The sequence below is a fragment of the Calypte anna genome, chromosome 3 (assembly GCF_003957555.1).
Source record: "Calypte anna isolate BGI_N300 chromosome 3, bCalAnn1_v1.p, whole genome shotgun sequence".
Taxonomy (NCBI): Eukaryota; Metazoa; Chordata; class Aves; order Apodiformes; family Trochilidae; genus Calypte; species Calypte anna.
Window position 1 is genome coordinate 92,089,054 of NC_044246.1, and position 15,126 is coordinate 92,104,179.

Here is a 15,126-nt window from a genome sequence, read left to right on the forward strand (position 1 = left end):
ACAGAACGGGTTAGGTTGGACAGGACCTTCAAAGATCATCCACTCAACCTTCCTGCCATAGCACATCTTTCACTGGAGCAGGTTGCTCATCTTATCCATCCTTGAACACTTCCAGGGATGTGGAACACCCAGAACTTCTCAGGACAACCTGTTCCAGTGTCTCAGTACCCTCATCATAAAAATTATCTTCCCCGTGTCTGATCTAAACCTGTCCCCTCCCCCGGCATGCTAGTTTGCACCCAGCTTTGAGGTGGGGAACCCAGGGTTCCACCCTACCCTTACCTAGAAAAATTCTTACCCGCTGCAGATCTACCATCCTCCCTTTCCTCCCTTACCCCTGAGCATTTGGATGGTCCAGGGTTGTTCTCCTGGTTTTGAGAGGCCAGGCAGGCTGGGGAAACTGAGCTTCCCTGGCTGGGCAGAGGCACAGAGAGGAGGGGTCATTTTAAAGAGCACCCGAGCTCAGGCACCAGTCTCCTTTGCTCACTGTCACAGCAGAGCGTCACGCTGAAAATCACAATCTGGGACTTATCAAGTGGCCTCTGATCTTTCTCTCTTTTTTACCACTTTTCCTCTCTTTTTGTCTTCTCATTTTTCCAAGGAAGAGGCATTTTCACTGACAGCTTCTCGGACAGCTCTGGGACACCATTTTTCTGAGGAGGGTAAGGAGTTTTTAACTCCTCACTTTCATAGAGGTTAGAAGTAGTATTTTAAAGGAGGGGGGAAGATTGATTGTTTGAATGCATTGTTTGGATCCCGAGTGTCTGTCAGCATGAGTTGTTCTTAAGATACATAATTTAGGTGAAAACAAATGGATGTCGAAAACCGTATCATCCAGGGTTTTCAGAGTTCAGCAACTTAGATTTATTGTAGGATTGTTTGATTTGTTTCACTGTTTTTGTATGTCCTGTCACTTACAAGCTTACACACTAAACAAGCTGGTGATGCTTCTGCTGATGGATAAGTATTTTTTCAGATAAAAGCATTGGAGAGTGGACATTTTTGAACAGAGAGCTTATAAATATCACAGGTTTAAATAAGGTCTGCAATGACACAGTGAGACAATAAACATTAAGTGCTGCATGTATTAAAGTTTTTAAGTTATGGGTCTCTAAAAATATTTAGAACCACAAATATGCCTGCCAAAAGAGTATGCCCTTGCCAGTAGTGAAGTCGAGGCTATTAATATGTGAAACTGTAACTCTGTGAGTAACATACGAAAACATCCAGAAGTTTTTTTCTTTCATTCTTTGTCAACAAATATACATGGTGGTTGGGATAGCACAGGGTTTTTTGCAAAAAAAATGTTTCTTTGAGCCACCAAAGTATACTAAAACACCAGCTATACCTTTGATTGAACCTCTCTTAAAATGGCAAGCTGTTGGGAGGTTGCTATTCTGGGAGGTGACTCTTGATAGGTCTCAACAGATGCAGCTCCTGGAATGCAGCTGGAGCGGGGGGAGCCAGGCAGCAGCTGACCCGGCACTGGCAAAGGGAGCTCTGTTGGATCACAGCTCACGTCAGCGTGGCACAGCACTGACACTAACACTAGTGGCACAGAGCTGACACTGACACTAGTGGCACAGGGCTGACACTGACACTAGTGGCACAGCACTGACACTGGCACTTGTGGCACAGTGCTGACACTGGCACTTTTGGCACACACGGCCTCGCTCGCCCGCTTGGCGCGTGGTCGTCACCCTGCAGCAGCAGAAGCAGGGAAAAATTCCTGGTGCTCGCAGGCAGCGACCATTCCTTTCTATAATTAAATTGCCATTTTGTTCTGTGCTGTGTGTCTAAGGAAAAACTGATGTGTTGGGATTTTTAGAATGAAATATTACTGGAGTTTTTTATTAAGTTATCTAAAATAATCCAGACGTTCTGTTTTATCATCAGGTAGCATTTCTTCATCAACGAGCACAAAGGCCACAGAAAAAATTAGCTGGTATGCATGGTTTAAAAATCAAGGGATATATTGAACATAAATGCTGTATATTAATATATTTGAATGCTGATCTCATCAATTCTCTTTGAACTGTGTTATTGAGAACCAGTGCTTGTCTTCAAGGTGTATTTGCATATACTTATTTGAAATAGCTCCTTTGAAAATTATTTAGGGGGCTAATCTCACATTGCCTTTAACAAAAACCCATCTCTTCATTTCAGCGAGAACTGGAACTTGCCTAGAGGTAATAAGTCTCATTCAAAATATCTGTTAAAACATAACTCCATGGAAGTAATTGCTAACCTTTGCACATAAAGAACTTGTTTCAAATAACACATTCTGCATTATATTTTTCTCAAATAAAAGTTGGAAAAAATCCTAAATATAGGATTATAAGTTTCAAGTTACTGACATGGAAGAGCAAGCCAAGTGTGCTATGGGTAGAATTTATTTATGAATTTGACATGGGACATAGAATATCATCAGTCTAGAAAACAAAAAGTTACAAAAACTTGGAAACAATGTGGACCAGATACTGAATCTAAAGTCAAGATGACGTATTAAAATTCACATTGTCTTTATGCCTTATGTTGTGGGGTTTTAAAAACAATTTGTTCCTGTTACTATTTTATGGTCAAATTCTGACCTTGACTGTAAGTCTGTACTAGACCTGGAGTGTGGATGAACAAATTTTTGGGGCCCACATCTTTCCTGTGCTTCAGACTACTGAATTCATATCTAAATTCTGGCAGATTTAAATGTACTTTTAAAATACTTAAACTCTGGCAAGCTCATTTAATGTTTAGGAAGTAACGTAAGTCTTTGAGTGTGGTGACAATAGGGGAATGTTCTCTTTATGACTGTGCTATTTAAGAAAAAAGGAATTCTTTTTAGGTGTTATAAGTCCATTCTTCACATTTTGAGTATGCATTGTTATTAATAGGCAGCCACACTACATTCTAGGACAGTATAATAGTTCTTAAAAAGATAGATTATCTTGTCTCTTCTGGTTTTGTGGCATTTCTGTATATTGTGAAAGGTTGTATTGGTCGCATAGTTACTCCGCTATTACATTTTACAACTGCAGTGCAGCTCTAAATGTTTTAATTTTATTTTTAGCAAGCTCTTGGCTGTAATACTTTATTGCAGTCATGGCCCCTAAGAAGAAGAATGTAAAGAAGAACAAAGCAGATATCAATGAAATGACTATCATTGTGGAAGATGGCCCTCTCAGTAAACTAAATGGCTTGAATGGACTCTTGGATGGAGGAAATGGTTTCAGCTGCATCTCCTCTGAAGTTTCTGACCCATCATATAGCCCAAATCTCTTGGAAGGTCTAAGCAGAATGAGACAAGAAAATTTTCTTTGTGACTTGACTATCAGTACCAAAACCAAATCCTTCAGTGTTCATAAGGTGGTGATGGCTTCATGCAGTGACTACTTTCACAACATCTTGAAGAAGGATCCGTCCACTCAAAGAGTAGACCTCAATGACGTATCCCCACTGGGTCTAGCTACTGTTATCACTTATGCTTACACTGGAAAACTTACTCTCTCACTTTATACAATAGGTAGTATTATTTCCACAGCAATTTATCTACAGATTCACTCCCTTGTAAAGATGTGCTGTGATTTTCTAATCCAAGAAATCAGTGTTGAGAATTGTATGTACGTTGCCAATATTGCAGAAACATACGGACTGAAAACAACCAAGGAAGCAGCACATAAATTTATTCGAGACAACTTCATCGAGTTTTCAGAAACCGAACAGTTCTTAAAACTTACTTTTGATCAGATTAATGAACTTCTTGCAGATGATGACTTGCAGTTGCCTTCTGAAATTGTTGCATTCCAGATTGCGATAAAATGGCTGGAATTTGACCAAAAAAGAGTTAAGTTTGCTGCTGATCTCTTAAGTAACATCCGTTTTGGTACCATCTCAGCCCAAGACCTTGTCAGTTATGTTCAAACTGTTCCCAGAATGATGCAAGATGCAGACTGCCATAAGCTCCTAGTGGATGCCATGAACTATCATTTGCTTCCCTACCACCAGAATACACTGCAGTCCAGAAGAACGAGGATCCGTGGAGGTTTCAGAGTCTTAGTTACTGTTGGGGGGCGCCCTGCTCTAGCAGAAAAATCTCTTAGCAGAGACATCTTATACAGAGATCCTGAAAATGGATGGAGGAAGCTGACTGAAATGCCTTCTAAAAGTTTTAATCAGTGTGTGACAGTGATGGATGGATTTCTCTATGTGGCTGGTGGGGAAGACCAGAATGATGCCAGGAACCAAGCCAAGCATGCAGTCAGCAATTTCTGCAGGTAACTGGTTATTTATTTAAGAAGGATGGAAAGATCACTTACATACAATGCAGATAGACCAAAGTGGTTTGTGACATGCATCATGTGATTCTGTGATAAGACAACAGAGAGGGGATGAGGTTGGGGAGGTATGGCTACTATGCTACATTCAATTTTGAATGAACAGAAATATGGAACTGAAGTTATACAAAAACTTCACCATGGTTACACATGCAGAAAGAGAAGTGAATACAACAGAGAAAACTTACTCCAAGTGGAGAAAATAAAAAGGAACATAAATAGGAAGTTTAGGGGTGTTCTAGGGTACCATTAAAATGCACCAGATCAACAACTTTAAATTTCAAGAGTTTCTAATGCCTTGCAGAAAGTTCTGAGAAACACCTTTAAGGTATTATAATCTTGATTTCCCACACACCATTCATCATATTTTCAACAGCGTTTATACTGCATTTACTATCCTTTATTTTCTTTCTTTATTGAGATTTTAGAAACAATGTCACAGTCTCTTGAAGGCTATATTTCTCTTCTGTATTGTACCCCAAATAATACCTCACTTCTGAAATCTTGGAGTTCCTAAGTATAGTCTGCTGAGGACTCCACTGGTGATAATGAGGTCAGAAGAGTGCACAGGCTAACATGCAATAATCAGATTGGTGATACAAGTTTTTGAACAGCACAATCTAAAACTTGACAGCACACAATAGCTTGAAGCAAAGGCTGGAGGTGAGACAACTCAGTTTTTTATCTGCTAACACACTATGGACATGCAATGGTAATATACAGCTGCAGTCCTATCAGTGCTTTTCTGCTTCCAGAAGGCACTTCCAGATAACTTCAACCAACATGCAAAATTAATGAATAAGGGACTCATAGATTCAGTTTGGTTCAAAAAGACCTTTAAGATCAAGTCAACCTGTTAACCTAACATATGGCCAAATCCACCACTAAACCATCTCCCTAAGCACTGTATCTACATGTCTTTTAAATATCTCTGGGGATGGTGATAAAATCGCTTGCTTGAACAGCCTTTTTCAATGTTTGGCCACTCTTTCAGTAAAGAAGATAATAATATCCAGTGTGTAATACCCAATCTAAACCTTCCCTGAGGTAACTTCTGGCCATTTCATCTTGTTCTATCACTTGCTACTTGCGAGAAGAGACTGACCCTTGCCTCATTACAACCTCCTTTCAGGTAGTTGTAGAGAGTGATAAGGTCGGCCCTCAGCCTCCTTTTCTCCAAGCTAAATAACCCCAGTTTCCTTGGCCACTCCTCAGAAGACTTGTGCTCCAGACCCTTCACCACCTTTGCTGCCACCTTTTGGGCATATTCCAGCACTTCAAAGTCCTACTTGTAAGGGGCTCAAAACCTAACACAGTATTTGAGGTGCAGCCTCAACCGGTGCTAAATATAGGGAGACAATAATTTCCCAGTCCTGCTGGCCACACAATTCCTGATGCAAGCCAGGATGATGTTGGCCATCTTGGCCACCTGGGCACACTCTGGCTCACAGTCACCACCCAGCTATCAACCAACACTCCCAGGTCCTTTTCCTCTGAGCAGCTCTTCAGCCACTGTTGCCCAAGCCTGTAGTGTTGCATGGGGTTGTTGTGATCCAAGTGCAAGACCCAATGCTCGGCCTTGTTAAACCTCTTACAGCTGACCTGGACCATTGATCTAGCCTGTTGAGATCCCTCTGCAGAGCTTTTCCCTAGGTCATTTTTATTGTGTAATCTACTTTTTTGCAAAAATAGGTTACATAAAGATTATGCTGTTGTTCTCCTGACTTCTGTCTTTAAGGTGTGCTTCACTGTCTCACAAAGAGCTGTGTGCTCAGTGCACACCTTGGTGATGGGGAAGAGGTGGGGGAATCCTTGGCGTCCACCACTGGATGAGTTCTGCTCCCTGTTCCGCTGTTAACGTGGGGCATGCCAACTCACAGAATCATTGCAGTTGGAAGAGACCTCTAAAGGTCATCAAGTCCAATCCCCTGCTAAAGCAGGACTGGCTAGAACACATCACGCAGGATTGCATCCAGGTGGTTTTGGAATGTCTCCAGAGAAGGAGACTCCACCACCCCCCTGGACAGCCTGTCCCAGTGCCTTGCCACCCTCACAGTAAAGAAGATTTTCCCTCATGGCTACACTGATCTTCCTGCTTTCCAGTTTGTGCCCATTGGCTCTTGTCCTAATGTCCTAAGAGTCTGGATCCATCCTCCTTACACTTGCCCTTTAGATATTAATAGACATTGATAAGGTCTGCACTCAGTCTTCTCTTCTCCAGGCTAAACAATCCTAGTTCTCAACCTTTCCTTGTAACAGAGATGCTCCAGTCTCCCTGTCACCTTTGTTGCTCTCTGCTGGTCTGTCCTCAGTAGTTCTGTCTCTCTTGAACTGGGCAGCTCAGAATTGAACACAGTATTCCAGATGTGACCTCACTAGGGCAGAATAGAGGGGGAAGATGACCTTCCTCAACCTACTGACCACACTCTTCCTAATGCATCCCATGATACCATTGGCACTGTTGGTCACAAGGACACAATGCTGGTTCATGGTTAACTCACTGTCCACCAGGACTCCAAGATCCTTCTCATCAGGGCTGCTTTCCAGCAGATCAGCCCCAAACCTGTACTGATGTATGGGGTTGCTGCTTCCCAGGAGCACAGCCTTAAATTTGCCCTTATTGAACCTGATTAGGTTCTTCTCTGCTCAATTCTCCAGCCTGTCCATGTCATGCTGGATGGCAACACAGCTCTCTGGCATGTTGGCCACTCCCAGTTTTCTATCATCAGCAGACTCGCTGAGGATATACTGTTCCCTCATTTAGGTCACTGATGAATATGTTAAACAAAACTGGACCCTGGGGGACAGCACTGGCTACAGGCCTCCAACTTGACCCCTCACCTTTGATCATGGCCCCCTGGGGTTGGTCACTCAGACAGCTCTCAGTCCACTCGTGGAATTCCCATCAGAATGTCTGTGGACTTCTCATGTATGATTCCCTGGTGCCCTCAGCATGCAACAGGATAAATGTATGGGTCTCGTGACCCTCTCTCAGGTCTTTCAAGAATCATGATTTGTTATTTCATATTTCAAAATTGCTTATTTAAAATTCAAAGACAGCGAATATTATTTCAGATATGTATATCATTAGAAAGCAGATATATTGTTTCCACATAATTCTTACTCCATATGAGTGGCAGGGAAAGAACACATATCATTTAAAAAGTGCCAAAAAGATGCAAATATAATTCACCACATAACATTTCTAAGAACTCTCTGAGTAAATTTTGACATGTTTTCTGTAGGTGTAAATTGCAAAAAACTTCTAAAATTTCTGTTGTATGTTGATAGTACCTCTTTACAATATTCTAATGAGGTTACTGCACAAAATCAAATTACAGAAGTCAGTTTTACTTCATTGATGTAACACCAGGTCTGAGTGATACGAACACTTTTTTTTTTTCCAATCAAAACCTAAATATATTTAGAAAATTAATCTGGAATACCGGTTTCATTCCACAGGCTAAGTAAGTGACTAAAATCTTAGCAACTTTGCAGCTGCAGCAGGAGTGGGACAGGGACTGAACTGTGGAATTGAGCAGAGCAGTGTGTGAGACAGATCCCCTCTTTTTTAATGCTTTCAGATACGATCCTCGTTTCAACACCTGGATTCACCTGGCGAGCATGAACCAGCGGCGCACCCACTTCAGCCTGAACGTGTTCAATGGCCTCCTCTATGCCGTGGGTGGTCGCAACCCTGAGGGCTCCCTCTCCTCCATTGAGTGCTATGTGCCTGCCACAAATCAGTGGCAGCCAAAGGCATCTCTGGAGGTGCCCAGGTGCTGTCATGCCAGTGCCGTGGTGGATGGTCAGATCCTGGTGACAGGAGGGTACATTAATAATGCTTACTCTCGCTCAGTGTGCGTGTATGACCCCAGCAAAGATAGCTGGCAGGATAAGTCCAGCCTCAGCACCCCGAGGGGCTGGCACTGTGCAGTGTCTCTGCTGGAGAGGGTCTATGTCATGGGGGGGTCTCAGCTGGGGGGGCGAGCTGAGAGGGTGGACGTTCTCCCCGTGGAGTGTTACAGTCCTTACACAGGGCAGTGGAGTTACGTGGCTCCGCTCCAAACTGGAGTCAGCACTGCTGGTGCCTCCATCCTTAATGGGAAAATTTACTTGGTGGGTGGCTGGAATGAAATAGAGAAGAAATATAAGAAATGCATTCAGTGCTATAATCCGGACCTCAATGAGTGGACAGAGGAAGATGAGCTGCCTGAGGCCACTGTGGGCGTATCCTGCTGTACAATATCCATGCCCAGCACCAAGACAAGAGAGTCCAGGGCCAGCTCAGTTTCTTCTGTCCCAGTCAGTATTTAAGTACAGGTCTAAGCATCAGTAAGTACAAATGTTTACTGGCACAGCTGTATAATTAACCCTTTAAGTAGCATTTTTGTGCTTATATGGAAAAAATCATTGGTTTTGCAGCACTTTTAACAGTGCAAACTGGGCACTTTTCATGATGTAATACAGATGGCACAAAACTACATATTAGGGATAAGATAGGCTTTACTAGCAGGAAAAGAAAATTAAGCCATGACTGCAAAGGGAATTTAATTTTTTTCCTGACTTTGCCACTGATTTAGAGTTATCTGTGGCAAATTATTTAAATTTTTTTGTGCCTTTGTTTCCTTACCTGTAAAATAGATATATACTTGCTTCAGAAGATTGTTGTGAGGCTTTTTTAATATTGAGTTTTAAATGCTTTCAGAAGTCAAAATGAAAGTCAGGTATTGCTAGTAATAAATCTCAGCATAGGTCAGGAATGTGCCACATGATCATAAAATTGGCCAGTTTTTTTCATTTCTAAGCATATTCCATTTTGAAAAACAGGGGAAATAAACAAACAAACCAACCTCCACAAACCATAAGATATAGCATGTGTGTACTCCCCCTGTGGCAATGTTATTCACATCAAAAATTTCAAAAGTTTTGTTTGTTCAGAAGTTAGGAAGGTTCCCTACCTTATGCCATGAAACCCTTTCCTTTTAATATCAAATGCTGTGACATTTCAAGACCTGAATCCACAGGATTACCTTACCTTCTGCAGGCATTAGGGACAGCCCCAAGGCCTGCCTTGGGTGCTAGGTTTTTCTCCTGATCTCCATGTGTACACCAAGGAACAAGACCATGACCCATCCTCCTCCTCATGCCGGGGAGACTCTCTTGTCACTCCAGGTGGAAGGCATGAAGGCCAGTCAGAATGTCTCCTCCTATTCCTACTCTTCCCATCTGTGTAGGAATGATGTTCTTGTTCAAGAAGGTCCTCATCAGTGTGAAGAGACAGGAACTGCTGCAGCCAGGCCAAAATCTGTAAGCTGAGTTCATGCCAGGAGGCACCTCTTGGAGTGGAGAAGTACAGAGCATCTTTCCTATTCAGTAGTATTCCAACAAATTCCTGGCCCAGTGAGGAACAAAACAGAATCAAGACTGCAGGATCTTCCTGGAAGAGTAGAGTATATGTGTGAAAAATGGTGAATCTTGGGAAAACTGGATGAAATCAGAGAGTTTCCTTGATAGTACCAAAGAGAAAACTTAGCACCCTTCTTAGCAGGTGTAGGTGCAACACTACCCCAACTGACCTTTTCCTGGGAATACCATTACATACTTCTTTTTGAAGCCTTCATTACAGTCCTTTTTATTTTCTGAAGAGCTTTTATTCACATTTTTCCAAGGGCTAGTCTAATGCTCTGCCTGTTGAAATCTGTGAGGTTTTCCCAATGATCAGAGTCACTGGGACTCTAATCTTCACTGGGACTTCAGTCAGATTTCCTTCCAATAACTTTTCTTCCTAATTTTATCATGCAGTGAGGGAATTAAGCATGAAACCAAATCCTGTTCCCTTAACCAAAAGAATATATGGCCTATAATGTCCCTTGAGAAATTGATATCAAAGGCCTGCTGTCAGCACAAAATGTCTAGATCCTTCTGTTGGGGAAAGAAAAAAGCAACACAAGGAACTAAAATGATTTAATATAAGCAAAAGGGTAGAAGTTCACTCACCTTAACCAGTTCATAGTGGCTTCCATGTGCAGTTTCTTCAGATTATCATTGATACCTCCAGCCTCTGGTGCCAATGAGAAGTCATGCTCTTAGGAATGTGTACAAAGCAGCCAAATTGCTATCTCATCTGCAAAAGGGAAATGCTATAAAATTGTCTGTAATGCAGATATTGTTGACACAAGCATTTTCAGACTCATGCTCTGCTCTTTGTAGCTTAGTTGCACCTAAATATTGAGCAGCAGCATGAGCATGACACAGTATTAGAGATGAATTAATTCACTCTGTCAGTTGGGATTAAGCTCTGTGGTATTCAGTTATGTTTTCCAGTTCTAATTTAGGATTGGTGTCTGCATCCTGACAATACAATTTTAAATCCCAAATTCTATCTTTCAGTGTTTCATGTTATTAGAATACGTTGCATTGCAATGACTTTTGGTCAGAGTAATGCTGTCTTATAATTTTGATAAATTTAATTAGCACACCGTTATTATTTATCCTGTTTAATTCAAACCACAAAAAATTAAAATACATAACAAAACATGGAATTCCATAACAGTGTAAGATTACTTTGATTTAAAAATACCTGTTCCAGTCACCTAAAGCTTCTTATGGATGAGAGCAAAATTTCTCTTATTTAGGAAGCTCTTTGAAAAATCCATCTGCTCCAATTTTTTTTTCTTTTGTTAAATTTTAATGCTATTAGATGAAGTTCCTTATCCACCTGGTCCAATGAGGACAGTGGTCACAGCACCAAGCCTCCCTGAGTTCAAGAAGTGTTTGCATGACACTCTCAGGCACATGTGTGATTCTAGAGGTGCCCCACACAAGACAGAATTTGAACTTGGTAATTCTGAAGGGTCCCTTCCAACTCAGCACATCCTATGATTCCGTGATATCCAATTATAGTTGTATAAATACTTGAATTACTCAGTGTTCCTAAAGCACCCAAAAGATGGTATTTAGGAATTGAAGAAACAATAATTTTGGCCACAGAGGGACATTGGATTAAATTGTGTCATACACAAGTTTCTCATTTTCCCTATTGGAACTGAGTTTAAAAATTCTGTGAGTAGTCAGGTGCTGCTGCAAGATTTCCTCTTTTGTGAGTCAACACTTCCTATAGGCCAACAACCATCTTCTGGTTTTGAGTAGAAAGGTATTTGTGAATGATGGGCTAAGTGCAATGAAACTACTCTCTTACTACTTAAAGGGTTAAAAACTTTGGGGGCCAAATCCTTTTCATCTTACAAAGAAGTTCCATTGACTTTGCTGAGACTACTGAGTAAGATGCACAGGATTTCAAACTCCTGGCCAAATTCTGGCAGAATAGTGGATACAGATGCCTGCCAAAATAGTCATACAAAGAAGGAAGACCTCTGCTTCTCAGCCTCCCCTGCCCTTGGCCACAACAAATGCATGAAGATGTGTCCTAGGGCAGGAGCCAGGTACCACTGGCCATGGGATTCTTCTGTAGCACAAATTAGGTATGTACCTCAGGCCAAAAATCTTAGGTAGATTAGCAAATGGCATTGTTAGGAGTATAACACTTCAGAGTAGCTGTGTTATTTGTGTTATTTTCTCTAAGCATCTGTTTAGGTGTCAACTGCACATTGAGCCAGGATTTGACCCTTAATATGTGACGGTATCAGCTGAACTTAATATTATTTTGATCATACAAAGGCACTGAGCTATTTGTGACATTTCTATGTACAAACTTGTTTTGTTACAACTGTGAAAAATAGTTTGTATGTTGTGTCTTATGGTACAGTGTTCTTTCATTGTCCAGTACCATATTTTCAGTCTCCAGATGTCTAATAACATCTCAGTCAAACTTGAAATATTGCATATCAAAAAAAGAAACTTTAAAATGTGGTTTAGGAAGCACTCTAAATGGTAGCATTAAGTAGAGCTGAGAGCCTACAACTGTGTGATATGCAGATTGTTAAAACATGACAGAGATCTTCTTTAATGCTATACTAATAGAAAGAAAAAAAATCATACATGCTGTGATCTTCAAAATTCCTTATGCCTGTGCATTTTATAGTGGACAACATCTGTGCTTCCAAAGAATTCAAATTTGAAAATAAGCTTTGTTCAGTCTGTGAGTGAAACAGTTTGAAAGTGTTTTGTTTTCTTTTTTATTCATACTTGTGTAGGTGCATGGGAGAGTACGTTACAAGGTTGTGAGGGAGGAACTTACTGTTGAAAACTTCTGCTGAAAGGAAGATTTTGTGCTTAGTTCTTAATCAGGATGAGATCATGCTCATTTAGTATCTTCCTGAAGTTAACCCACAGGATTGTCTGTGGATCAGCCAAAAGTGCAGTAAGCTTAAGTGCCAATTTCTAGCTGGTCAAAGAGGGATGCAGACAAAATTAGCATCAACCAAAGCTATGAGGTGTTGAAAACTGCTTTGTGTTGAGATTTTAAAATGACAGTTCTTGTACAAAGAAGGACATGATGAATGAAATGACTGAATAAAACTATGTTTTACGTTGTCCTGAAACCTAGATTAGTTGATCCTACAGTTTTAGCTTTCTCCAAACCCGTGCTGGATTTAGAGGGAGTTTTTCACTGGTAACAGCTGGGTTCAGTAATTTTAGTTGCAAACACAACAGTCAAACAAATAGTTGCAGAATCATGCTTACTTTCTTGAATTCAGAGCAAGTTCTACTGTATACAGTTATTCTCATGTGTTTATGTTTGGAAAATAAAAATACAAGAACTAAATTCCTAGGTAGACAATAACAATGCCCAATGAAAGCCAACACTGAGGTATTAGACTGCTCCTCAATATTGCTGCTCAACTGCCCACTTACCATGCAGGAGCATGAAATGTTTCGAGGCTCAGCTTCTCTGTAAGGATTTTTTTCAATTTGGGTGGCTGCTCAAAAAAAAACACAAACCTCTGCTCCAAGGGTGTTTGTGCAACACATAGGATAGGAGGTGCAAGAACCTCCAGTCAGTCAAAACAGGAAGATGTAGGTTTTTATCCCATTCTCAACAATGTTTGATAAATACATGCTGGAGGGAATTACCTGCTTCAACACACATCTTTCTGTAAGCAGCCTTTCTTTATGTTCTCTAACTGAGGTGTTCCAGCCTTTCTTATGAAAAGCAAGACTCAATTTTCAGTTGCCAGTATCTTAAATTCTCAGTTCAACTGAATATTCAATCCACTTTAACCTGGTTTACCCAAGCTGGGAAATCTTTTTCAAATTCTAAAGCTACCAGATTGGAGGAGGCAGTTGAAGCCAATAAATAGTAGTCTTCTGTAGTCTTCTGACTTTTTTGCAATGAATCTTCTCATCCTTTTTTTTAAGTATAAACTTTCTGTAAGTGATCAAAAACATTGTGATGCATAGATTTATACTTTTACTCCTCCATGCAAAGGAGGGTTTCTTGTCCCTTTTATTTTCTCATTCTTGTCCATAACTGAGTGATTCATGGGGCACCAAAGAAGATGCACAGATGTAAACAGTATATAAAAGTTCACCTGTGAATCTAATTTTAAAAATCTCATCACCGGTGGCCACCATACAGGAAAAGGACATAATCTGCAATGCCTGCTGGAAAAAAAAAAAAAAAAGGAATGAAAAATCAGTTTCTGGTGCTCATTTGCAAGTGCTATGATCCTAGAAGTTCCCTAAAGATTAAAAGAAAATACATACAATTCTTATAGCTTATATGAGAGATTCATTTAATACCAGATGAGATTTGCTAAGCAACAAGACTTGTACAAATTCATTACTGTCTCAATGAAAATTAAATTTTCAGTAAAAATATAGTCAATTAGTAAACTTAAGAGAAATACATAGTCAGTTTCTGTTGGTAAGAATGGGAACATACACCTTCAGATACACTGGATTTGTTGCTGCCTTGGCAGTTTTTTTGTCAACAAGAAAAATTAAAAATATAACTTTCTTGAGTAAAGCATTTCCCTGGCTTATAAGTGTTAGACATGTTGCTTATACATATAGGTTTTCTCAAACACACTATAAGAATGGACTGTGATAACTAAGGGGAACACATTTCAACATAAAAAAGCAGCAAGTATCATCTCAGAATGTTACTACATAAAAATTTAAAAAATGAGTGCAGCACAGTTGTAGTTAAGAAGAATAACAATACACTGGTATTTTTCATTGTATGCTTTAAATAAAACTGTTGACACACGGTGCAAACATTCTTATTGTAAAATCAGTTGGAAACTGCAAAAATCTCTTTCCAATGAATGCTTGGTTGCAGTTGAAATATGCTTTGTTTTCTGAGCCCTGTGCTGATCCTTCCTTTCGTATCAGTGAACTGGAATGTTTGTTACACCCAGGCTGTCAAATCACCTTCACAATAAGCTACACAGTGTGACACTGGAGCCACTTTTATCTATTGCATTATATTACACGGACAACAACTTGCTTTTTGACAATGAATTCCACAGTCATTTGTTGTAATCAAAATGCTTAATGAGAAATGATGATAGATCACATGTCTGATCAGCAATTGTGAACATGTTTTCATTTGGATTGTATAAGCAACAGTGTTGGAAATAAAATCATCAAAAAATTAAGGAAAAAAAAAAAGACTGAATTCTGAAGACCAATTTAGTAGTGACACAGATGAGAGGGTCTGGTGTGCCAAACACTGCTTTCTGTGTTTTGAAACCAAGAGCTTGGTTCAAAGTGTGATTTGGCATTAGGCAGATGTCATGATTTGAGATTACCCAGCCTGTGGCTGTGCAGAAATCGTGACTTTGTGTTCCCAGGATTCCGTAATACACAAGGACACAGAGGCCTTGTCCTC

At 40.3% G+C, this 15,126-nt stretch overlaps 1 protein-coding gene across 1 annotated transcript; it reads left to right on the forward strand.

The window, feature by feature from the left end:
- The first annotated feature begins 471 nt into the window (after positions 1 to 471).
- On the forward strand, positions 472 to 14,906 carry KLHL31 (kelch like family member 31). The gene is made up of 3 exons (XM_008495638.2): positions 472 to 662; positions 3,065 to 4,268; positions 7,913 to 14,906. The coding sequence occupies exons 2-3, from the start codon at positions 3,097 to 3,099 to the stop codon at positions 8,643 to 8,645; spliced, it is 1,905 nt and encodes a 634-aa protein (XP_008493860.1). The 5' UTR covers positions 472 to 662; positions 3,065 to 3,096; the 3' UTR covers positions 8,646 to 14,906.
- Positions 14,907 to 15,126: the final 220 nt, after the last annotated feature.

Excerpts from the sequence above, each read along its gene's own strand:
- KLHL31 (XM_008495638.2), top strand. The coding sequence starts at position 3,097 with ATGGCCCCTAAGAAGAAGAATGTAAAGAAGAACAAAGCAGATATCAAT. Across the intron at positions 4,269-7,912 it reads GCAGTCAGCAATTTCTGCAG|ATACGATCCTCGTTTCAACA; the intron begins GTAACTGGTTAT and ends TAATGCTTTCAG.